The 26,110-nt window shown below is 39.5% G+C and overlaps 2 protein-coding genes across 2 annotated transcripts in view; one reads left to right on the top strand and one right to left on the bottom strand.

Annotated features, from left to right (window-relative positions):
- Positions 1-13,815, top strand: part of helz (helicase with zinc finger) — a 52,764-nt gene extending 38,949 nt beyond the window's left edge. The window contains exons 25-33 of the mRNA XM_085459829.1: positions 2,169-2,214; positions 2,675-2,862; positions 3,124-3,325; positions 3,456-3,538; positions 3,697-4,210; positions 4,829-5,087; positions 5,296-5,950; positions 6,966-7,260; positions 7,405-13,815. Of these exons, the coding sequence (XP_085315955.1) occupies positions 2,169-2,214; positions 2,675-2,862; positions 3,124-3,325; positions 3,456-3,538; positions 3,697-4,210; positions 4,829-5,087; positions 5,296-5,950; positions 6,966-7,260; positions 7,405-7,748 (2,586 nt within the window). The 3' untranslated portion in view covers positions 7,749-13,815. The remainder of the gene's footprint in view (positions 1-2,168; positions 2,215-2,674; positions 2,863-3,123; positions 3,326-3,455; positions 3,539-3,696; positions 4,211-4,828; positions 5,088-5,295; positions 5,951-6,965; positions 7,261-7,404) is intronic.
- Positions 11,713-25,844, bottom strand: LOC146708091 (voltage-dependent calcium channel gamma-1 subunit-like). The gene is made up of 4 exons (XM_085459830.1): positions 25,218-25,844; positions 16,836-16,910; positions 13,943-14,089; positions 11,713-13,805 (listed from the first exon to the last, which is right to left on the bottom strand). Exons 1-4 carry the CDS (start codon positions 25,453-25,455, stop codon positions 13,573-13,575), a joined length of 693 nt encoding a protein of 230 aa, XP_085315956.1. The 5' UTR covers positions 25,456-25,844; the 3' UTR covers positions 11,713-13,572.
- Positions 25,845-26,110: the final 266 nt, after the last annotated feature.

Here is a 26,110-nt window from a genome sequence, read left to right as displayed (position 1 = left end):
AAATTGAGTGCTACCTACTTTTATAGAATAAAACTTATAAAAGCTTTCCATATGTGGATGCAAATCAAATATCTGAACAGATGACTCAGTTTAATTTTCACCACAGGAAATAATTTTATGACCAGTCCTTTTATTCCAAACAGAATATTAGCATAACCTGTTTGGGAGAAGATCTGTTAATTGTTTAGGTCAGGATGAAATGTCTGCCTCGCCTCTGTGTCTGCACTGAGGTAAAGGTTAACGAAATCACCACTGCTGACAACCTGCTGCCATCACCCACTGGGCCTAATGAGCTGGAGCTCCGCAGTAGCAGCCAGCTTTACAGACTCGCACACTTCTATTTGCACAGTCATACTTACAACTATGCTAAATATGCAGATAAACATTTGCAATTACACCATTATGCAGAATGTGCTAAATATTCTATATGTATTTATGCACAGTTTGAGTTTCATTAAAAGGTCAAATCTTTTTTTCTGGTGTCTTTGTACACAGTGTAGACGCTACACATATCGTTCTAATTTATTTCATAATGACAGTATGCCCTGCAGTGGATTCTGATGTTGGCTTGTATTCGACTGCTTCAGTGCATCATTTTAACATCCGTTGCTGATGATCAGTATTTTTCTAAAACTTAACCTCCTGACTGTTGTAGTGTTGTTAGGATTCAAGTCTGAAAGCTACAGAGCACATTTCCACAGTTTGATTATTGTGTGGGGGAAAAAAATCCACTCTTGGTTGATGTTTATCAGCATGCATCAATGAACACAGAAAACTGTAAAGTACATTGTGGTTAAAATCATTTAAAACTGAAGCATTGTTGGGCATCCATTTTGCCAGAGACATACTGTATGCTTCACTGAACTTCAGATTGCTGTTTTCTGATGCAGATGGTGTTTTTCTGCAAGTGTGCAAGACTGATAGTTGTGCTCAAATTTGCCCCATGTTAATTCCCTTACTAAAAATATGTTTATGTCGGACATTTCTTGGAAAATTCCTCCTTTTCAGTCTTTCTTGCATGCCCCGCCGGTATACCTAGGATTTCACAGTACAGCACACTGCCCCTGTACTGACAGATGGATTGTGCTATTGTCACTAATGAAGCTTTAAGCTAACAAACTTTTTGTTTACCTTTTGTCAGAACTAAGAGAACATTAGGTTACATGATCTAATTTCAGTCTTCTGGATGAAGCCAGTAAATGTTCATCAGTGGTCCCTTTTCATTCTCAGCAGACTCCTGCAATCTGGGAAAATTATTGTACAAGATATCATGTTTAACACCTAGTTCCAGAGAACATTTTGCAGCAGTGAATCTGTGATTGGATCAAATAACTGCCCTGCTAGACTATAGGCACCAGTTTCAATCCAGTGTCTGGCATTGCTCAGTTGATGTTGCACAATGAAACCGTGACAGGGGAAGCTGCTTTGCTATCACATGTCAGACTCTAGTCTGTTTTAAGAAAGGGATCCTGCTTACGCTATACAGAATTTTCACATTTGCTGTGCTGTTGTAATATGACTCAGTTCTGCCAAGTCTGCATTTTACATTCCATTGCCGCGTTAAACCATTTGAGTGGAATAAATATATTAGATATCTCTCCTGTAGTTTATTATGGTTTGGTTTAGCTGCTTCTCTGCGCAAGCTGGCAGCCTAGCTACAACACAAGTGTGGACATATTTTAGAGATCCATAAATACCCATAAACATTGGCTTTGCTGTGGTTAACACAGCAAGACTGAATGAAAAAGGCTTTGGCAGACTGTGTGTGCGCTAAACTCCATATTTCAGTTGGCACTTTTGCTCTTTTCACAATGTTATTTCAGCGTAGCTTCTGTAATGTTCTGAATTATACATTTATTTTTATTATAACTGTCAAAATTGCTTGTGCTTCGCTTTAGTGTTTTCCTTGTATTATGATGACTAGTCATTTCCCTTGTATATCATGTCTATCTAAGACCATCATAGCAAATCACACTGAATTGCTGTTAGCATCTTCCTCTAAGTAAGCTAACCCACAGTCATCTACTATTTCTGTTGCATTACTGATTACATTAATAGCAATAATAATTCTCATTCTCCATTCTGTTTGTTTTCTACCAATGTGATGTGAGAATAATTTTCTTTTGGCACATTCAGACTCTTAACCTTTGTTACTGATTGTCTTGCAGGGTAAACATGCAAACCACACAGAGCATCTCCCACCTGAAGGATATGGTGAGTATAGCCTTTCTGCTCTTGATTTTCTAAATATTATCTTACCAGAACAGCAAGGAAACAGAAAGACAATAACACAAAACTAACTGTGTCAGTTGTGGTTAGTGAAGGGACAAAGGACCGCAAAAGAAAAAAGGCTGGCACAAGTTTAAGTATAACAATGCTTGTTATTTGCCTACTAAATAACAATATAAATGTGAATTGTAAACCCATATTTGACAGCTTTCTAAATCATTTTTTCTGTTATAGTGACAGGTGATATAATAAACGTGTTAAGCACTGTCTTTGTTTAAGCCTAAATAGCTATAATTTAGAACCAGAATCTAGAAAATGAATATTATTTAAGAAATGCTCCCACAGATTTACTTAATATTATTATTATTACTACAGATTTACTTTTGAATCTGACAACAATAATGTAATAAGAGTAAAGTAATTTACCAATTTTACTTCTTTGCAGTCCAACCAAACCCAGCAGTGTTGATGGGGAACCCTATTCGGGCATTCACACCACCTTTGGGTGGCACACCAGCTGGTATGGGCAAGTCACCTAGTCCTGTGCAGAGGATAGATCCGCATACAGGTGCCAGTATCCTCTACGTTCCAGCTGTATATGGTGGAAACATGGTCATGCCCATGCCCCTGCATGTAAGTTCACTGGTGTGGTGTGTGTGTGTGTAATATTGTATTTTAAAAAGGAACCTATAAAACTGTTTGCTTCTTTTAGAAAAGTGTCAAAAAAACGCACTGCAGATATCTGTAAATGTATGTCCTTACTATTTCAAATAAGTTGATCAGTTATTATGGTCACAATGATAGTATTAAAAATAACAATAGCTCCCCTGCCTGATTTCTGTGTACCACAGGAAAACATTTTATTGAAATGTATTTTTTTTTCTTCTCCCTAAGTTGCCCTGGCCAGGTTACCAGAATCGCTTTGCTGTGGACCCTCGCATCATGGGTCATCCAGCAGCCATGGCTTACAACTTTAATCTGCTGCAGCCACCAAATAGAGGCTCCCCCATTCCTTATAGTGGGGTAGCACACCCCTCTCCTCTAGGACTAGCCCAGCCGAGCCCAGACAAAGAGCCTTCTGACCCCATCAGAAATGGTTTGCCTTGACTTTCTATTTCTAAATCAAGAGATCAGTTAAAAACTCTAATCCAATTTTATGCCTTCATCTAGCAATGTGGAAATGGCAGTGTAAGTCTTTTTAATTTGTTTTGTTTTTGACGTCTTAGGTAAATTAGAAGGATGTTCAAAGTCAGAGCAGAATCATCTTCAGACACCAGAAAGAAAAAACACAGACATGAAGGAAAAACAGGCAAGTTGTTGACATTTAAATGTTTCTTTTTTGGGTTAAAAGTAATTTGTCCGTTTTATTTGTACCCAAACCCAAAACATATTTTGCAAAAGCAGTGATAAATTCCTTGTACAACTTATGGTGTTTTTATACCAGTGTTTATCCTTTTTTTTGTCTAGGGAGATTTAGACTCAGGCCAAAGTCGAAGTCTGGATTCACAGACAGAAAGCCTAGTTGGATTTCCCAATCCTCTGCTCCACCGAAAAGACCCCTCAGCTGCCCAAAGACCTCTTAATTTCCAACTTGCGCCACCTAGTACACCCTTTCCTTCAAATCCAATCAGTGGAAGAACCTTCCCCCAGCAGTATTCAGTCACTAGGCTTCCTTATCGGGTTAGCCAGCCTCAACACCCAGGGATGGCCCAGCAAAATCAGCAGCAGCAACAGCAGCTCAGTCCTGCCTACACTGGTGGAAGCCATAATGCGTCTTTTTTCAGTGGCCCTATACCAACTCACAGACCTGTCCAGTCCCCGACTTTGAATGGGCCAGACTCTGGAGGAGTAGAGGAGATGAGTAGCTCTGTTAGGACTCCAATGGGCCACCCAGGAGGCCACCACTCAGGCCTGTCACAGCATAACAGGGTCAGCAGCTTTGGGGATGAGGGACAGGATGGAAACCCAGGAGATGGTTTGGGTGAGTAAACACTATATTTACTAGTAATTTAATTTTAGTTAGCTAATGAATTGTGTTACAAAGGAGGGAGCTGAATCTGATGATGATGGAAAATTAGCATCTTATTATTTCTACTTAGAATTTTCATTTAATTTGAGTCTGAGGGATTTAATTCATCTCTTTATTTTCATATAGACATTTTTTCAAGAGATTCTGAACTTGGTAGTCATGTATTCAGAGATTGTTCTGCTTATGCAGATGTTGAAGTTTGTATAGTATCCTGCTCAGGATTGAAAGGTGCTTGCACGTTCAATCAGACTGGTTCTGTTCTCCTCAAAGAAAACTTTCTCTGAACTTTTAAAGCAACAATCTCCATGGTTGAGATGTTAGGAGATTGTTTGTCAAATAGTCAAATTTCACATTCCTTTTTTGGATTAGAATGTGCAGCTTTCATATGTTTAAAAATATGAAAGGGTAAATATTTGATTTTGCAGTACATTTAATATATTGAATATTTATTCATAGAGAATCTACTTAAAGGTATTCTTAACCATGCTGTGTATACTAACCCTGCAGCTCATATAATTATGCAGAATACATGAATGACTCCAAAAACTAACCAGACCATTGCCCTTTCAGATCTTCAGGGACCCTTGGCTCTAGAGGCCCTTAGCCAGCAGCAGCAGCAGGCAGCTAGGCTGGGCCAGTGGGGGGAGGCAGCAAGCCCTTTCATCCAGGCCAGTGTTGCCTTTCCTCTGCCCCAACAGCTTGCCCACCTTGCTCAATCCAACATGGCTCGCTTTCCCCATCAGCTGCTTCGGGCAGGTAACTGGGGCCTTAGTTCCAATCTGGATGATGAAGCTGTTCCTTCTGCCTCGACCGGGCCAACTTTCAGCAGGTTAGACTGGGCACTAGTATGTTTTATAGTCATCTGTAATGGTCTACTAACTTGATCTCATAGAAATATTATAGGTTAAATATTGGACTTGTACTTTTTTTTATATCATATGTTAAGCACAATTTAGTTTTTTTTTTTTTCCTTTTGTTTTAAAACAAAATACATAGTTCAAAAAAATTAAAAAAAAGTAAACAATTTTCATTTCTAGGTATCCAGGTCTCTTGAGAGAGATGGCTCCACAGGAACAGCCAGAGCCCAGGGAAGCAGTTGAGATGCAGCCCCCACCTCAGTCTCGCCTCCTCCAGTATCGCCAGTCCCAGCCCCGTGGCTCGGGTGACCCTTCATCCTCTTTAGGTGCCATTTCCAATCAAGCTGGCCCTTTTCCATCAGGACTCTACCCCCATGACACAGGTCGGGATCTACTGAATGAAAACCTTCTTAACAGCCAAGGTCTGCAGCAGCACCCAGGGAATCCCCTGTACAATACTGGTAGCTTTCCACATCAGCCACCAGCTCAATCTGCCAGCCCCCCTCCTGCCCAGGTCAAATACCTTCTGCAAGAGGCCCAGTGGCCCCATGGTGGAGCTACATCAGTGAGCCCACCACAGCAGAACCCTCTGATGGGGAATCAGGGCCACGGCCTTCCTTATGGACTGCCCATCATGGCTCACCCTAGCAGGCAGGAGCAGGTTCACCTGATGCAGCTTCACCATCAGCACCACCAGCAGCAGCAGCAGCAGCAGCAGCAACAACAGCAGCAACAACAGCAACAACAACAACAAAATCAAGGTCCAGATCAGGAGCCCTACCACCCATTATCCCCCAGAACATCAGCAGCCACAGCACATCACAATGTAGATGAGGTAAGGGCTCTTCATTAATGTGGTATTCAATAATATTTCAGTGAAATTAGCAATGAGTCTGAACTGCCTGAAGTAGCATCTCTATGCTAAGGTTATTCGTCCAAAGCAACAAAGTTAAGGGGGCACAGCTAAAAGTGAAGGCACAAAGATCCCGTTCATCCAGTTACTCCAATTATGGGCAGTGATACCCAGCAGACAGCTGTGGGGCTACAGCTGCTTCTGTCAGATCACTTGTCATCAGATCAGTCCTACTCCAACTTCTAGTATCCAGATAGATGACTTATTAAACGAAAATCTGTGCAGTTGTTTTAATGTTGGAAATTAACTCATTCACTGCCAGCCATTGGCAGTGAATGAGTTAAACCCATTGACTCATTCACTGCAATTGACTGCTATAGACGTCAATGGCAGTGAATGAGTTAATGCCTAGAGAAGAAAAAAAATTGTATTGCCTCAGGCTCTAAGCATTTTAACATGGGAGTCTTTAAGGATACACTCAAACTTGAAGTACCAGAGGTTGTTGCTTGGTGTAAATATCATAAATAATACTATTTGGGAAATTAATTAGTAAGAACATTATGTAATGCTAATTAACCATATGGTCATATTAATGGTAAGCCAGTATTCAGCCAAATCAAGTTATTAACTGAAACGCTGTTTCACTCTTACTGCTCGCTGCTTTCTTAAAGTAGGGATTTCAAACAGCCCCGGATTATAATACACCAACAGACAATGGTGGATAATTGTGGGCTTAAAGTTTTGTTTTTAAGTCACCCAAATTTTAACTTACAAACAAATTAAAATAAAAATCAATATGGAAGATGTGTTACTGTAATGCTGTTCTACAAGAAGTAGCTAAACTAAGCAAGGTCTGGAAAAGGTTGTTCTCTCTTATTACAACACTGAGAGCATACATTCACTTTGTTGTCAGTCACTGGGAATTTAAACCAATTGAATACTCTTTGTAGTCACTATATATCACCTTCTGACCTTGTTTTTGTATCTGTGTTTACAGTATGAACCCAGAGGTCCAGGGCGGCCTCTTTATCAGCGCCGTATCTCGTCCACCTACCCAGATGAATCATCTCCAGCCAACACCCACAATACCCTGTCACAGCAATCCCAGCCTTGTGCATCAGATACCCAGGACCACCCTCATCCTCACATACAGCATCATCAACACCCACACGCCCCCTACAGCTATCCTTCACATGACCACCTCTGGCCAAGTAATGGAGGCGGTCCGGGTCCGTTTCAGAACATTCCATGTAACGGAGCCGGCACGCTCGCTCAGCATCGGGACCTTCTAGGTAAATCTTTCTGTTTTCAAGCCCAATTTCCTCTTCACTTGATTATTTGGATTGTTTTGAGATAGTTGTTTATTATATATGCTAAATTCTGTGTCCGTGTCTCATTCACCTCTCATAACCTTTGGCTGCCTTCCCATATGACAGCTTCCAAGGCCCTTCGTCAGGCAGAGGAGCATGCAAAGGCAGAAGCCACAGGAACACAGCAGACACATCCACACTCCCTCAACTCCCTTCAGCATCAGTTTCCTCCTCTCATGCCCAACAACAAGCAGCAGCAGCCTCAGCCTCCCACCGAGCCCAGCGAGGGGGCTCCAAATTTAGGCAAACAGCCTACCATGTCCTACGCGAGCGCTCTTCGCGCTCCACCTAAGCCCCGGGCAGTTCGGCCTGAACAGGTCAAGAAGAATAGCGACCCCCTCTCCCTCCTACAAGAGCTGAGTATAGGAAGTTCAAATGGTAGCAATGGGTACTATTCCTATTTTAAATGAGTGTCACTTCTCCCACATAAGTGAATAAGTAATAATTTTAAAAAACAAACAAAAAAAAAACAAATAAAAAAGAAAATTATAAAAAAGGTAAAATAATTTCTAAAAACACAAAAATTGTGCAAAGTGCATTTACAAGTTGTTTCTATCAGTAGGTTGGTTTTATGCATTTTGTTTCATTTAAACTTTTTATTTTTAACAGTCATTTTTTCCCTCCTATTTCACATATCTGTGAAGAAAATAAGTATATATAATGAATGCATTACTGGTATATATACATACTCATTATGTATATATGAATATATACTTATATTATCTACACTTGTATATGTACGTAATGCTAAAAAAAAAAAAAAAAAAAGCAAAAAACAAACATAAAAAAACAAAAAAAGCTCAAAAACAATGGTGTCTGTTGGTTGACCACTTAGCTCCCGCTTGTATTTTTCCTTATTGAAGTTGTTTTGCGAAATAAGTATGTTTTTATTATTTTTTATTCCTCAGTTTCGAGTGGACATTACTTATTGATTTTCATACTACTGTAGATGTAATGGACATAAGCTAAGTGGTCAACTGACACAGAAACTACATGGAACAGTGTATAGAAGTAGATAAATTTTGCTCTAATATGTACATATAAAGAAAAAATAAAAGACTGAATCGTATGCCACAGACATGTCCTTAAATTCCTGCATCATGCTAGATTTGCAATATGAGTTTTAAAGTTTTGTTTTTCCTGTTTTTAGCTTCTGATCTTTAATTCTTAGACATCCTTACCTGGGAATCATCTTCAGTCATTTTTAGTAGAAAATGTGATTATTTATGGGGGAAAAATTACAAATATCGATTGCATATTTTAGCTTTTACCAGCTTCAACATCAAAGCAGCAACAACTGTTTCATTCCTCCTCTCTTTGCGTTAAAGATCAGAGAACACCATCCTTTTCAGTGATAAGATTATCCTAGACTGCTTTGCTTGTGGCTGACACGCAGTTACATGAATTCTTTGTTGTTGTTGGTTTTATTTTATTTTATTCTTTGTTTAAGACCGTCATTGCATCGTGGACTTACTTTGCAACTCTTGTCCAACAGTATGACATTGTTTCAGTATAATTACTGGAGTGAAATGGTTTGTTTGTTTGTGTTTTGCTATTGGGCAGAGTTCTGTTTTTATTGTGTTGTTTTGTTTGAAACGGTTGCAGTACTCTGAAGGCTTGTGTAAGTGAAGAAAGGACAGTGAGGTCAGAGTAGTGTGTCTAACAGGCAAACTGAGAAGATCTAGAATTGCAGTCAGATGTTTTTGAACACACTAAATTATTGGTCTTACGTATGTTGGAACTTAAGAGTAAACACCCTGAAATGTTGTAGGTGTGACAACTTTTTTTTAATATATATATATATATATATATATGCTTCTTTATTTTCTTTATAATAACAATGAATAGAAAATTGCCCAAAGTTGATGATAGACCCGTTATGTTAACCTGATCTCAGATGATTTGCCAGTTTCTTGCCACTTAGTTTTAGGCCAGAATGTCCAAAGGTTTTGAAGTCCTTAGGAATAAATATTACTTACATCTTTTGTTGTTTTGTCGCAAACATTGGTCATTGATCATTTCCAGTCCTGCTCAAAGTCAGCAGCTTTTCCATGAGCTGGGTATTTTGGAAATTCAGAGTATGTAATATCAACCTTTTAAAACTGCTGAATGAAGAGTAACATAGAACTCGCTGTTCAGAAACCTTTGACTGTTTTGCTTGTAGGGTGTGAATATAAAGAATGAATCGGAAATATTGGGTTTGCTCCTCGTGGTTCACAGAACCTTTTTATTCAGATTAGATATATTAACGCTACTGCAGTAGACACGTTTCATTCTCTTTAATCTAACTGAAATTGCTCTGCTCGTGCTTTGCATTTCACTACGACAACATTTTTCTATATTTGTAACACCTTAATAAATTACAGGATGAATCATGCCGCTGAGTTACTCAAAAGGAGTTGACACACAACAGGAAGACACACGTACATGCACATGAATTTTACTTGAAACCCAGCTGATTTGAGTCATGTGGAAATGAAGTATAAAAAGATGCTCGCACACTGTATCTGCCTATTTTATTTAACAAAAAAAAAAAAAAAAAAAAGCGACAAAGCAATAGTGACAACAGTGGTCCAGTGCTCAGTCCTGTCATGTAATTCATGAATTGTTAACACATCACTGCCCCATCTGCAATTTGCTAAAAATAATAAATCGTTCTGCTGTTTCTTGGCTTCCACATGGTAGTTAATCCCTCATAAATCTCTCTAAAGGTCACTTCCTCAGAACCCCACTGCTAATAACTTTGTTTTCAGCAGAGAGCTTCATACACGGTATGGTTTCATTTTTGTCACATTCTAGCTCAAAGGTCCAGATTTTTTGACTTTGCAGAGAACACATACTTGTAAATATGCATTTTCTAGGTATTTACAAACAAGAACTTTGGGAACGCCTCAATTTTGTAGAAGCTGTTCAAAGAAGAGGTATGCCCTTTTTAATTATGCAAATTCACAAAACAAAGAATTCTAGAAATGGACAACAACAACCCGGTTGGTAGTTGCAACATCTTGGAACTTTTTTTTTTTTGTTTGTTTGGTTTTTTTTGTTGTTGTTTTGTTTGTTTTTGTTTTTCTCTTAAAGATGGTGTCTGGCTTATTAGGCAGAGGAAACATTGTGTTGCAGCTGTTACAACTTCTTTCACTGTACAATGTGTATTTTTAAGTACATGTTGCTGGATTAGTCCTTCCCTGTTTTCTCACCACTTCCCAAGCTGTACAACAATCAAAATGGATTTGTTTTTAAATGTGAAGTCTTTTTCTTTTCTTGCATGTTGAGATGATCTGGCTGGTTTTTATCCCTGTTTTTACCAGTTTGTATTGATTTATCGATGGAGGAAAAAAAAGAAGAGAAAAAAAAAAAGCTTTTTGTTTAACCTACAGAGTCAGATTTTGGTATATTATTTGATGTGTACAATAACTTGTGACATTATCAACAAATCTATTATACTATTTTACTAATGTGTGAATCAAATATGTAATGGTCATGTTAGGTTTTTTTGGTTTAGTTTGTTTTTTTTCTTTCTGCAGTTAGTTGGCAGATGTGAAGCTGAGGTTGCTCCCTCGTGTGTATTAAATTTAAAATACTGTGTTTAGGTGATCTGTTTTCCACACAATAGTCGCTGGCTGGTCTCTGAAGTTGTGCAATACTAATATTTCACCACTTCTATTGATACAGTTTTGGTCTTGAAGCAGAGGAGATCAAGCCTTTTTGTTTGTTTGTTTGTTTGTTTTTTTTAAAGAAATGCTCATTTCTTCTTTTTTTTCTTTTTCTTTTTTCACAGCTCCCTGTCAGGAGTCTTTCTTTTGAAAGGAGACAATAAAAGCACTGTCTTGTGTGTGTGTGTGTGTGTGTGTGGTTAACAGTTTGATTTCACCTTCCAGAAATCACAGTCTGAGGTGTGTATTTAAGTGGGGGGGGACAAAGTGAAACCATCGTGTGTGTGTGTGTGTGTGTGTGTGTGTGTGTGTGTGGCACACTGAATGGGAGCAACCTTTTGCCCAGCCAGCAGAGAGCACTGTGTTCAGCTTTCTATAAGCGCCATCTTTTCCCGTTATCTGTTGGCTCTCCTCTGCAGTGAATCAATGGCTCACCGGTCCTCCCAGCTTCTCAGTCCCATTGGTTCCTTACTCGTGGGTACAAAACAATGGATAGATCTGTTTTGCTCTTCTTCATTTCAGTTGGTGGTGGTTATGATTCAAGGATTTTTGACTGTGTTTTAAAGGTTTATTTTCTTTTGTTTTCTTTTTATTTGTTTCTCTATTAAAGTGTTTTTATTGAAACTGTTTGAGTTCTGTTTCTCTGTCTTCTGAATTGTTGTGTAGTTGTGCCACCTGGGTCCAGATGGACCTTTACTGCATTAAATAACGCGGTCCCAGATAAGTTTTCCACAGCATTTCAAGATTGAATTTTTATTACAAACCTATAAAGCAGTATATAACAAACACACTCAAAATCTAACGCATTCCAAACGTTGTTACTGCATGCCTCATTCAGTGAAAAAAACACTAGAAGTACAGGAGGTTCACGTCAACAGCTGCCTCTATTTTAAACCACTGGATCTTTTTTTTTTTTGAGTGACAATACAACTTTAAAGTCAAGTCAAAGAAAACTTATTTTAAAAGTAAATAAACAACTGGATTCTTTCCTCCTCCGTGCAAAGATGGATGCAAGGCTGACACAACAATGACTGTGGTTCTTCAGATACACCACATGTCAGCACAAAACGGTCTGAAATATGAACTCCTTGGTGCTCGAGTCTGTTTGCACAGAACAGCAGCCATTTCGTGAGTGACTTTGAGAAAAGTAAAAACAAATATTTAAGAGCCTTTCGGTGTGTCACATAACGTCAGCAGCTATATAACCTGACTTCTTTTTATAATGTATTTAAAAAAAAAAAAAAAAAAAAAAAAAAAGCCCAGTAGAGGAGAAGTTCTGTAAGTGTCTGGCTGCGAACTTCATGCTTCTTGTTCTCTTTTATATGGTGTTGCGCAATACAGGCTACACAGAAAAGGTTTATTCTAATAATGTCCTGTACATTTTTGCTTTTTAAACCCAGGTGACCTAATTTAGTTCAAATCCCCCACCAAATAGAATGGTCACTGACCAACTTTCACTCCTTAATGTGGACTGTTACGCTGTTACAACTGAATTATAAACTGCAAGTAAACATCAGCTAAAGTCCGTGCTCATAATCTGAAAATATAGTGCAGCTCCATCACTCTATTAGTTTGCCACTTGCATATTGTGTGATTGCACAGCGTGACATCATTTACAACCGAAATTAAATTCAATTGGCGCTCATCTCTCTGAAACTCTGCATGTAAGGTTACAATTCAGTAAAAGACCATGAATCTGTGGCTTTTTTTCTGTTATCTATGCTAACAGCGTGTATAGATGCAAATGGACATTCGCCACATGGGTCAAACGGGTCATAACAACACATGAAAATGAACAGAGGCATGTTTTGTATCAGTTTGGCATGGAAGCTGTCAAGGCCTTGTATGTGCACCTGCTAGAACTGAACCTTTTCCAACATGACTGGTGCTGAAGACTTTGGGTGTTTAGCATTCCGCTTGCTACAGACACATACACCCAGACTCTGAGCAAGTAGTTTGCTCAAAGCTTTCCTTTACTCAGAAAGTTCTGGACTTAATGTGCAATTATTTAACTTTAAATGATGTTTTTTTTTTCTTCTTTTATTTATCATTAGAGATTTACCGTTTAAGCTATAGGCTAAAAAATGACTTAATTGACAGTATAAGAGGGCTTCTTGGAGTGATGCCATAAAAAATATAGAAGCACATTGGCTATGTACACGATATCATACATAATGCAGTACATAAAATCACCTGACCTGGATGTCAGGCCATTAATGCTCAAAATGTTTGTCTTTTTAACTAAGGAGTGACACATGGGGGAACTAGTAAGACCAAGGTCATAATACAATACCTTTTCACCAGTAAAAACATGCCAGCACTAAATCATGAGTTGGAGGGGGAAAGGAATATCTTAAAAAATACTACTAAATCCCATGTGGGAAATGTCAGCTCTTAGTGACGAGTAGAGCAGGTTTTAAGCAACTGTGGCCTACAACACAAAATTGCAGGCATTACAAAGGGCCGCTCTTTACACTGTGGTTTCTTCTCTGATGACAAGCTGATGTCGTTGAATCTAACATCTGTATTCAAAATAAAAGACAACTCATTCTTTTCCTGCATTTGTCCGTATGTCTTGCTATCACTCAACTTGTTCCGGTTCGGCGTCCATGCAGGTTTCCCATGGATTCCTGGGCATCTGAGGCATGGAGAGGAACAAGAGTGCAATGCCACAGAGAAAGAGGAGGACAAAGCCAGTGCAGGCACAAGCAAAGGACCAGCTGTAGTAGTATTCGATCCAAATTGTCTCCTCGCTCTCGATCATGCGCTTCACTGACTGACGCATCACCTCCAGTGAGATGAATGCACAGAGACCTGAGAAAGAGAGTGATTAAACATTAGACACGGCTTATAGTAACACCTGTGGCACCCGCAGATTCCCATGCTCACCAAATATGAAACACACACTGAACATAAAAGCAAAACGACTGTGAAACAGAAACTGAACACACCTGCAAATGCAAAAAACATGCCAGCAGGTTTAAGGAGGTAGTCTCTTTTTTTGCCTGTACCAGTACATGAGCCCAGCACACAAAGAGAGCCAAGGATCATGAAGGCCAGACTGAAGATGGAGATGGCTGCAGCTGAGATGTTGTACTCTGGAAAGACAAAAAAATGTCAGTCAATTTTACAGTCATGTTGTAAAATTTCCTGGATCTGCCACTGGCGGATTAGTGCATGTGGAAATGGACAAAAAGCATCTGTGAAAGTCTCATTAATGCTGAATGACAAAGACATGACCTGACAGGCAAAAAATGTAGATACTTTAATACTGAAGTGTTTTTTTCTTCTACTTGTAGGCAACAGAGCTCCAAATCTGCTGTGACAAATTATTATTAACCTGTCATCCATGCCTTCGCCTCTTCAGGTTTTCTCGCTTTTCTTGTCTCTCTGTTGTCCATGAAGGTTTTTGGGCTCCAGCAGAAGACAATAATGCTTTTTAAAGAAACGAACTATATACTTTAATTTCTATTTATAATTATAAAGCAACTAGAAAGTTAAACTTTACTCAAAAATTAAATAAACATTTTTTTAAATTAAAAGACAAAATAATCTTTTTTTTTTCGAAACTTTGCTTACTTTTACATCTAAAGTCTTTTAGTTTTAGTTGGTTTAGTTTAGTTAGGTTTAGTGTACGATATCACGAGATTATCGTACACTAATTTTGAAGTTGACTGTGTAAAAATCTGTCTCGTTTTTTCTGCTGAAATTTTCTCCACGGGTTTACAAAGGGTTTTTCTTGACATCAAATGCAAAATGTGTCCATACGTGTACTCTTGTCGCATTTTGTAGCATTCTCATGAGAAGCAGAGAGTGTGGGTGCTTCCCACCTTGTTTGTTGGCAACAGATCAAACATTGCATGTCTAACCTCTCTGCACAAGGTGATTATTTCTGATTGGATCGCTTCCAAACTTGTCCCGCCTCTCTACATACCTTATTCCTCATGTAACCAGAATATTTCCGTCTCGTTTTTATTCGTCTTATAAGTCTGAGCCCATTTCATCATATTTTTTTGTCCTTGTGGGTTGTTTTTTATTTAGTTATCGTCTCGTTTTCGTCAAAAAAAGACTTTTGTGAATGAAAACTATGGTGAAATTACTTAGCCAACGAAATTAACACTTTAGTAGCTGAAAGTATTGTTATTTTGTGGTATTTGGTACTCTGGTTAGTTTTTAGGAGTAGCAGGGCAGATTTAAAGTACACTATTGTGCCCAGGGTCATGATAACAGGGTGATATTATTGTATGGTGATGCTGTGTAACTCACCATTTGTACACTAATAGAAGTCTATGCAAAATAGGCTATGTCAGGTTTTGGCTATCTGGGCCTGTGACTAGACTAACAACCTGGGGTGGATGGATGAATGAATGCTTTGGGTCTTTAGATTAGTTCCCCAAAGAAAAACACCTGCTAACTTCTCCATTGCTTTTATTATAAATACAAGGTCTTTGAAATTGGGTGCACTAATATAAATGGATTCTGGTCTTTCATTTAGAGTGTACAACAGCAGCTGGCTAGGTTTCTGAGCAGACAGGTAGATAGGAACCCAGGCCTTTGATCTGTAGCCTGTTTGCCTGTGAACCATACCCTAGGGAGAGAAAGGCACCCCTTTGGGGGGGAAAAGCCTTCATCTTCTACTGGCAGGGGAGGATGGGCTGCACCCTGAACAGCTCTCTAACATAAACCATGTGTGTTAGAGGTTGGTGTCTAACTCAAGTCTGCAAAACCATGGATTCTCACATAGCGTGAGCAACATAGACATCAAAAAGCTTTCTGCATTTTATTCATACAGCACTTGCTTCACTGCACTGCTCAGAAATTTTTCAGCCTGCAGAAACATGAACTTCTCATGTGCTAAATTTAACCCTCCAACACAGAAAGGGGCAGTATTATGAGGAACTGGTCAAGCCACGTTCAAATTCACAGTGTTGCTAATGTATTAATCTCTTTGGCAAGGTTCCTTTCTTTTAATGTGTACTGGAATAGGATTTATTTTTATTTTTTGCTATTGAGCGTACACTTTATGTCACTCTCCAAATTTAGCAGATTAGGTATGAGTACATATTAATACATACAGTATCGGATGCATCAATATAACCACCCTGCTGAAAGAGACAGTTTAGAAAGAAACTCCAATTGACTGAGCCCATTAACCTGATCATCTCTTTTACTCTCAACTTTTCAAATTTTCACTTCATTTACATTTTTACTGGGAGCATCCCTACATGCCCTAAAGTAGCTCACTGACCACACGTGTATGTTCAGACCACTAACGGCCTCTGCATGGGAGGACTGATGTACAAGGAGGAGAAAACATACACAGCTGAACAAATGTATGTACAAGATATATTTTGCTAAAGCACAAAATTTCGGGACTTATGATCCACAGCTTCTGACCATCAGGGGAAACAACAAGAACTTGAAAAACTACTGAGGCAGACTATTGCATGTTATACAGAGAAATTGAAAATAGATATTGGTCAGCTGGAGAAAGAAAGAAAGAAAAAAAGAAACAAGTCAGATTTCAGATAGGATTTCTCCCGTGAGATGTTCTGACATTGATAGACGGTCGAGTCTGCCTGCTGTGACACTGCCGACTGTGCTGTGGTCAGATGTGAAACATAACTGAAAACTTGAACCCACACAGAGAAAAGCAGCAGCAAGTGAGATCATTTGGAAAATCACGAAGCAACTGCTACATTTCGACTCGTCTGATGTTCACTTCACACAGAGGAAGGAACATGAATTCAGAGATGAAAGCAACTTATTATTTCAGTGTTTTAAGACAGAATAGGCCGAAGCAATTGCCAAAGGGAGTGAAAACAAACAAACAAACAAACATACCTTTTTGTGTTTTATATTCAAATATCTCAGCATCCTGTCCTGGAGTGAAGTGCCTGAAGTAAGTGCAATTTTCGTCTGTGAAAAGAAAAAAAACAAAGCAAAACCATATTTAGTTTAATTTTCTCTTCAAATCTGCACAGAATATTTGTACTCTGCTTTGTACCAGCACATTACGATAAAACCACAACAATAAAATACAGATATTACATCCACATGTTAAAGGTAAGTTTAAAATTGATTATTTTTAGTGCTTTTGGAGTTCTAATGCTCTTATTGGGAAACTTTTGATTTTACAGATTTTTAAAAAGTTGGCCTCGTCTTGCAAAATTTTATTACAATAAACTTAAATGTCTTCATATGTAAATAAAAGCTCTACTGATAAAAGGCGAGAGACGCATCAAGAGGGTTGTGAAGCACAGACATGATTAGTTAATTCAGTTGGGACTCTGATGGGAGCCTTCAATTGCACACAGCTATGATGAGTCAGTGTGGTATTCAATATGTTGCTATGTATGACCAAAAACCTTCCCGGACTTGAATCTAGATGCTCAGTTTTGACCATATAATCTGCCAGCAAATACACCAAATTGTCATAAAAGTGCTTTTACCTTGTGTTTGCTTGTCATTGACTGGGTTGTTTGGTTGTTTTTAAATTCCTCTCAGATCAAGGTCATATTTGTCAATGCCTAATTTATGTTTTATGATTCATTTTTATTTGACAAAATTTCTGTTTCTAATAAGACAGTTTGTTTTTCTTCTTTCTCAGGTTTGCTCCACATTTGTTCGCCCCATTAGCTGCATTCACCTTTTGTCACACGCCTTTGGAATATGGTACTTGTATTAAACACTTCACATGGTCTCAGCTATAGCTTCCATTTTTTGTCCAAAAGGGATTTTACATCCCAAGATAATGTTACAATTAAAAGTGGCTTCCCTGCAGAACTTTCTCCTTTGTGTGGTTTGACTCTGGTTGCAGACATCGAGTTCAGTTTCTGTCATGCAGACAAGGTGTTATGCCTTAGGGATTTGCAGATATAAAGCCAGGCGTTATGCATTATGTGATCACATAGTTGTTTGAAAGAAAAAGAAGTCTTTGATGCTGTGCCAGGTAGAAATGTTATCCCTTTTAGAAACAGGCTTGGTGTACATACAAAACTTGATTACATTTGATGATCTACCACATTTTGGCCAATGGGATATTTGGCCAAAACATCGGGAAATACGATCATTCAAATAATTAAAAACATTTGAATGATCATATTTGCTCAAATAGTGAGAAGATTTATGCATGCAGCACCAAATCATCAGTTCTCTCATGCACAGTCAGGTGCATGTCCATGATCTCGACGGTATGAGGGCTTAACACACAGGCACATTCCTTATCCCAGTTTCCACACGCGCTCATCATGGGAAGTGAAATGCTTTCATGTGAAAATATGAAGTACTGCATGGTATGATTTTATGGTAAGAGCTTGATAGCTTTGACATTCTTCTATTTCTCAAGAAACTGAGCTAAATGGGATGTCAGGTGCCCCTAAAAGGAAATAACAGGGTAATTTGGTGTAACAGGCGCAAATAGTATTTATGAATCATATTTTTCCAAGTCAAGTCAACAGTGCAATGTTCACACAAAGCTCCTTTGAAATGGCAAGCTTTTAAAGCCATGTGTCATACTGTGTGGGCCTACATGCAAAAAATAAATACATAAAAACCTTTTTTATGAATGAGGACAGGGACTGGCCATCAAAGAAAGGAAGAAAAAAAAAACAGTGGTTGTTACTAAGCAACAAGCGCTGCTGTTTTTCACTGGAGAATGTGATAGAGGTTTGTCACCTACATGTATTTATTGAGTCAAACCTTGCATTCAAAACAGATGCTGGCCTTTGAACCCCCCCCCCCCCCACACACACACACACACACACACACACGCATATGCCTAAATACATAATGCTGATCAATGTCAGTCATCCACCAAAACATAATAATAAAAAAATAAAAACACATGGTCTCGATGTTCGAAAGTGTTTCATGATTATGTTCATTAAGCTTAAGCTTAGCAGGTTTATTCCCACATGTGACTGTGTGTGCTGCCCAATTAAACTTACCTCAGAGTGCATGTTTTTATAGAAATGTGAGGAAGAACTGTTGGATAAAAACGTATATGTTATCATCTGTGGAAGCATGCTACAACAAACCCAGAGACACACACACACTAATCCAATTTTGGGTTACTGTTAGTCCTCGTCCTGCCAGGCTGTTTTGACGAGCTCTATAAAGCCTCCCTTTTTCCAAATAGGGCTGTCCGCCATCTTTCGACTGACAAGGCCAGGATGCAGGATTAGCAGCGTCTCTGCACATTGTCATGTCAGAGCAGCGTCTTTCCTCGCATTGATTTGTGGTGTCAGTTCATTTTTGGCTACATTTGGCTGTCAAAGCCTTCCTCATTCTTTGCTTTATCAGCTATGACAAGTGGAGTGTTGTTGCAGGGTCAAGAAAAATGTACATGTCAACAAAATTACTTTCAGTAAAGGTCGATCAGTGGCTTCTTTCAAACTTTTGTTACTACTTTGCTGCTTTTGCATGGAAATGTGTCCTAAAGATGAAAGGTGCACTTTTCCCTTCTCTGTAATACTCTGCTAATCTAAGCACCCTCTTTGCAAATGCATAAAACTTTGATCCCACTACAAACCTCAAATACCACATGGATGCATGCCTATTTAGGTCAGAAAGGCATCACTAGCACCCTTTCCCCATATACAATGCCCATCCCTTGGTTGCTATGTTGCATGCCTATATAGGCAAAATACCATTGATTCCATTGCTCTACAGTTGACAGGCTAACAAACCCTCCTGTGTCAGTGGCAGCTGAACTTCATTCGACCATGGCCTGCAATGACTTTGCCAAATTCTTCACTGAAAAAATCCAAAAAATTTGACAAGCAATTGGTACATCAACAGCAGATCCAGGATATGTACTGTGTCCACCAAAAAACTGTTTAAACACCATGAAACAGTTTCAACCTATTAACAGCAAAGACCTGGAGGACATCTTAGGTAAACTGAACTCCTCCTCCTGCTGTTTAGATGTCCTGCCAAAAAGTTTTTTCAAAAAGGTCTCAAAGACTTTAGAGTTAGACCTGTTACAGATCGTCAACTTTTCTTTATTATCAGGTGTGTTTCCAGAATCACTAAAAACTGCTGTAATCAAACCTATACTGAAAAAGGACAATCTTGACAAGACACAAATGAACAACTACAGGCCGATCTCAAATCTCCCGTTTTTAAGTAAGATAATTGAAAAAGCAGTTTCTCAACAGCTCAGTTACTTCTTAAAACAGAATAATTGCTACGATGCCTTCCAGTCAGGTTTTAGACAGAACCACAGCACTGAAACCGCTCTGACCAAAGTGTTTAATGACATATGTCTGAATACAGACAGTGGAAAAATGTCAGTCCTATAGTTTTACTGGATCTCAGTGCAGCATTTGATACAGTTGACCACAACATATTACTCAAACGACTGGAGAACTGGACAGGTCTTTCAGGAACTGTACTAAACTGGTTCAAAACATACGTAGAAAACAGGAAATACTTTGTATCAATAGGTAACTTCACATCTGAGCAGACAAGTATCACATGTGGAGTTCCCCAAGGTTCCATCTTGGGACCCCTTCTGTTTAACATCTACATGCTCCCACTGGCACAGATTATAAAGAACAACAAAATAAACTATCACAGCTATGCAGATGACACACAAATATATATCACAATGTCACCAGGAGACCAAGGCCCTGTGCAGGCTCTTGGTAAATGCATTGAGGAAATCAATGACTGGTTGTGCCACAATTTTCTCCAGCTAAACAAAAACAAAACTGAGGTAATAGTCCTTGGCGCCAAAGAAAAACGATTACAGGTCACCAGAGAACTTCAATCTATACATCTAAAAACCACAAACCAGGCGAGAAATTTGGGTGTAGTGATGGATGCAGACCTAAACTTAGAAAAACACATTAAGACAATAACAAAGTCAGCTTACTATCACCTCAAGAATATATCAAGGATAAAAGATCTGATGTCTCAACAGGACCTGGAAAAACTAGTCCATGCATTCATCTTTAGTAGGCTTGATTACTGTAACAGCATCTTTACAGGTCTACCTAAAAAATCAGTCAGACAACTACAGCTCATTCAGAACTCTGCTGCTCGAGTCCTCACTAAGACCAAAAAAGTGGACCACATCAGTCCAGCTCTGAGGTTCTTACACTGGCTGCCTGTCCGTCAGAGGATAGACTTTAAAGTTCTGATGCTGGTCTATAAAGCTCTGAATGGTTTAGGACCAAAATACATCAATGACCTCCTGACCCAGTATGAACCATCCAGATCCCTCAGGTCATCTGGATCCGGTCTTTTATCAGTTCCCAGAGTCAGAACCAGACACGGAGAAGCTGCATTCAGCTTTTATGCTCCTTATATCTGGAACAAACTCCCAGAAAGCCTCAGATCAGCTGAAACACTCAGTTTATTTAAATCCAGGTTGAATCAGAATCAGAATCAGAATACTTTATTGATCCCTGGGGGAAATTATTTTTTGTTACAGTGCTCCATTTTAAACCAACATTAAGACAAGACAGACAATACGCTAACTAAGAATAGTACAATATATACATATATATACATACATACATACATAAGTCACTTATAAATAAATATTTGGAAAAGAAACATGTGTAGTTGTAGCAGCAAACAGTGTGTTAAGTGGATGCGTTGTACAGGGAGATGGCCACAGGCAGGAATGATTTCCTGTGTCGTTCAGTGGTGCTTTTCGGTAATCTCAGTCTCTCACTGAACGAGCTCCTGTGACTGACCAACATGTCATGGAGTGGGTGGGAGGTGTTATCCAACATTGTCTTTATCTTGGACAGCATCCGCCTCTCCGACACCACCTTGAGGGAGTCCAGCTCCATCCCCACAACATTGCTGGCCTTACGGATCAGTTTATTAAGTCTGTTGGCATCTGCGACCCTCAGCCTGCTCCCCCAGCATGCAACAGCATAGAGGATCGCACTGGCCACCACAGACTCATAGAAAATCCTCAGCATTTTCTGGCAGATGTTGAAGGACCTCAGTCGCCTCAAAAAATAGAGACGACTCTGGCCCTTCCTGTAAAGTGCTGTGGTGTTTTTAGCCCAGTCCAGTTTATTGTCAATGTGTACTCCAAGGTATTTATAGTCCTCCACAATGTCAACACTGACCCCCTGGATTGAAACAGGGGTCAAGTGTTTCCTGGTCTTCCTGAAGTCCACGATCAGTTCCTTGGTCTTTGCCACGTTGAGCTGCAGATGATTCTGCTCACACCACGTGACAAAGGAGTCGACCACAGCCCGGTACTCTGTCTCATCATCCCTGCTGAGACTCACCTGTTCTCAGCTGCATTTGAATAAAGCACCAAATCCACACTTTAAGCTTAAATTTCAAAACTTACATTTAACTACTGATTTTATCTACTGTTCTGATTTTATCTGTTTTGATTTTATATACTGTTTTGTTTGTTTGTTTGTTTGTTTGTTAATTAGTTAGTTAGGTTATTTGCTTGTTTTAATCAATTTTAAATCATGCTTTTTATTTGTTCTTGTTTCTAATGTCTCTGTAAAGCACTTTGAATCACCTTGTTGTTGAATTGTGCTATACAAATAAACTTGCCTTGCCTTGCCTTGCCTTGCTTTTTTGGGCTGTGAATCCCATCCTCGGGGAGTGTGAAGTAATTTGAGTGGTGGGCTGCACGGAGATGCGTAGCTGCAGGAAGGTCTTGAGGGAACAGGCCGGTGGGAGAGCAGGCCTTAGAGCTATGCCTGACTCTTTCAGGCGGCCCCGTCACTCAGAGGACTTGGCTTGAACACTTGACCCTCACGCGGCACAGCTGAGTATTTACGTGGCCTATATTTATACCTACAGCGGGTGTTTGCTGAGCAATTTACACAGTAATATATATATATTTTTTAAATCTCATGTTTTTGGGAACAGTTTTAAAATTGCTTACGCTTTTGGCCAATAAAATGCCGTCACATAATTGTTGTTTTCAATACTATTGAAAATTAAACAAAACTTGGAAGCGGCTTGCCAGAACATCTGATGTTGCACATTAAGACTTAACAGCTCCGATACTCAAAAGACATATGCAGTTAAATATAAAGCAGGATAATGCCAACAACTAAAATATTCATTAGGTTAATTTGTTACTTTTTTCTCAAAGCTGGTACAACATGTAAATCTTTATTGTACACTTAACTTGATTTTATATCACAGTCTGTGCTTTATCAACAGCTGATATAAATAACAAGTCAACCCATATTTTCCAGTTGAGTCTCTCTCAGCGAACACCATCTCACACGCTGTTCAAGTCCTGTGTTGGATCAGAGTTTGACACCTCTCTGAGGACAAGTGGTTATGATAAACAATATTGTTCCTGTCCAAATACAGTGGGCCTGGGGAAGCCCCTGGAAACACGGGACTTCTGCCTGTTTTTATTTACTTCTTCTAAAGCTATTTGCCAAGTGAAACGGATCTGTTTCATTTCAATGACTGTAATATATTGCATTGTCCAAAAATATTCCAGATCACTGCTTTCACTGTGTAGTTGTTTAAAAGTCAAAAACTGCACATGAAGAACCCAACCCAAAAACATTTGTCTCTTGGAGTTGCTGTCTTAAGAATTCCCTGTGTGCCTGGGCGGGTCACACTTATTTGGAATATTCAGCACATGCCTGCAGCAACAAGCCCCCCTCAGGCATCTCACTTGCTCCTGAGACGGCCCTGCAGTGCAGACAGTGTCTGGGATTCCTAAAAGTTGCAGGCTGCCACAATCAGGTTCTATTTGTAAGTAGTATAAATTTGGTATGATGTCTGGGCACGCTTCCAAAATCTCATATAACTTGGGCTCAGATAACACAGTCAGAGTTTTTCAGATAATGTTCAATTACCCATTTGCCCCCAACAGTAGCGTAACTCTCACTCCAGATCATTGGCACCACGAGTCTTTGCTTGCCAACAACGGCTCAGCACTTCTTTTTAAATTTTATTACAGTCTGCATTTTATTCAGGCACCTTTAACAGCACGATGTACCACATCATGTTTATTTGGAGACAAGACATGCACACCAAGGTGAGCCCTTTGTAGGGCATGAAAATGCATCACCTATAAACTGTGGTGGGCAAAGTATTTAGACCATTCAGTTAAGTAAAAGTATTAATACCAGTGTAAAGTGACATGTTGAGTAGGCTGGTGTAAGCATACACCACTGCAAACACAATCCAGAAGCAGACCAGCCTCCATTTGATGTCTCCGTGTTATATTAAATGTACCGACATTTCTATTTCTATTTGATGCACAAGCAGCATTTAAATTGGATCATTTTGTGCTGTTTTCACCTTACCTGCCTTGTACAGACTGAAAGATCCTTAATATGTTAAAAAAAAAGATGAATGGGTTTTTGAAATGAACATGGCCAAATTAAAAACTTTAATTTCCCCGTGGCTGTGGCGGTGGTAATATTAGACTGTGTGAAATCTATCTCAAAAGTGTCCTCAAGTAAGATGTTTGAGGAAAGGCTTTTCATCGCTTTTCATGGAGGCTGCTCTATCCAGTTTCTCTGTATTTCAGGGAGCTCTGATGCAGTGTCCATATCCATATGGGTATTATTATCAGCTGTCTGCAGGTTCTGTGGCAGCTGACTTTACTAATAAGATTATCTGTCAGAAAAGAGGAGCCAACCATCAGGGTTAGTCTCCAGTCTCTTGAGACTCTTATGCTTAGATTTCTCTGGCTGATGTCACATCTATCTACTGTTATCTCATGTCAACACTTTGCATCTATGGTTGGTCATAGTGGTTGGTCATTCTGGGTGCTGTTTATTCCAAGACCACCAAGATAGTTTAAACACAGGCTAAATGCTTCGACTAATATTTATATTACACTACCGGCTACTTCTTTAAAACACATTTCAAAGATGTTTCAGAAGTCTAATCAAACAGGCCCTGAAATGCTGTCGGCACATAACAATATGTATCCACGGGAAAAACAAAAAAAAAGAAAAAACAAGCTGAATGCATGAAAGGACTAAAACATGAGGAATACAACAGGATGTGTTTGTGTTGCAAAGGGAAGTTTAGAAAGTCATATGACATGTCTAGTGATCCTGCATCAGGATCTCTATTCTTAGTAGCTTCATACCTTAAAGTAGCATCTTACTCGCATGCAATATTTTTCCAAAAAAGACTGAACCTTTGGAGAGATAGCACAGCCACAGAGACTGAAAACTAAAAATAGCTCTCAGGTTCACTTTCATGCTCCAGTTGCAAGAAGTTTTCTCTCAGATTTTCTCTTACCTCCAGGCAGGCTGATGGGTCCGCAGCCGTGCCCTTCGTCGTAGTGTTCTGAGCTGATGTAGATGTACTTCTTGCACAGCCTCCACAGGCCGAAGTGGGCCGCCTCACAGGTCTCATTGAGTTTCTCCACCTTTGGGCTAAGAACTGCCCAGTGGTCCGTTACCACTGCCGTGAGCATGCATGCCATGCCCACCAGCAACACAAAGATGGCAATCTTAATCTTTGTACGCTTGTGCATGTTCGCAGGTGGTGAGATTTCTGTTCAGTGAATATTTTTCCCCTGATAAAATAGGAAACCTTAATAAAACTGGATGCTCTGCAATGTAGACACACTGGTCTGTGTCCTTAGGGCTTCTTTCCTCAGTGACTGCAGCACAAAAATCTCTTCTCCTTTTCTCTCACCACCCAAGACTAGTATCTTCTCTCCTCCAGTCACAAATCTGTGCTTCTGGTTGGAAAGGAAAGGGGCCAGGCGGCTCTGTCCTACTTTCAAGTCTCCTTTCCCCTACTCACTGTGAGGTGCTGCACAACTCAGGGGCTGCAAGTTTAGATAAACAGCTGTTGAGGTAGATCAGGGAAGTTGATGACCAAAGTGTCTACCATGGTGGGTAATGGGCGTAGAGGGGGTTGCAGCATGTGCTGGTCAGTGTTTTTCAGGGGCGGGGGGATGCTATAAATGTGATCGGTGAGTCAAGTTGTCAGGCTGTCTTCTTATCTGGTTACACCGCCAGTGGGCGGAGATGTGTAACGTGGACTAACATTTGTCTCTTGTCTTCACATTCACATAAGAACTATTAAAGTAAACGTCTCAGCCTTGGAAATATAGTTTCCCCTGCTTCTCAGTTTCATTCATCATACTGTTTGTATCTTAACTCTACCTCACCTTAACACTG

The sequence above is a fragment of the Copadichromis virginalis genome, linkage group LG6 (assembly GCF_057382275.1).
Source record: "Copadichromis virginalis isolate Kocher_CV1m ecotype Utaka linkage group LG6, C_Virginalis_male_GT1.1, whole genome shotgun sequence".
NCBI lineage: Eukaryota > Metazoa > Chordata > Actinopteri > Cichliformes > Cichlidae > Copadichromis > Copadichromis virginalis.
Note: the sequence above shows the minus strand (reverse complement) of the source record. Positions and strands in the feature narration are given on the sequence as shown.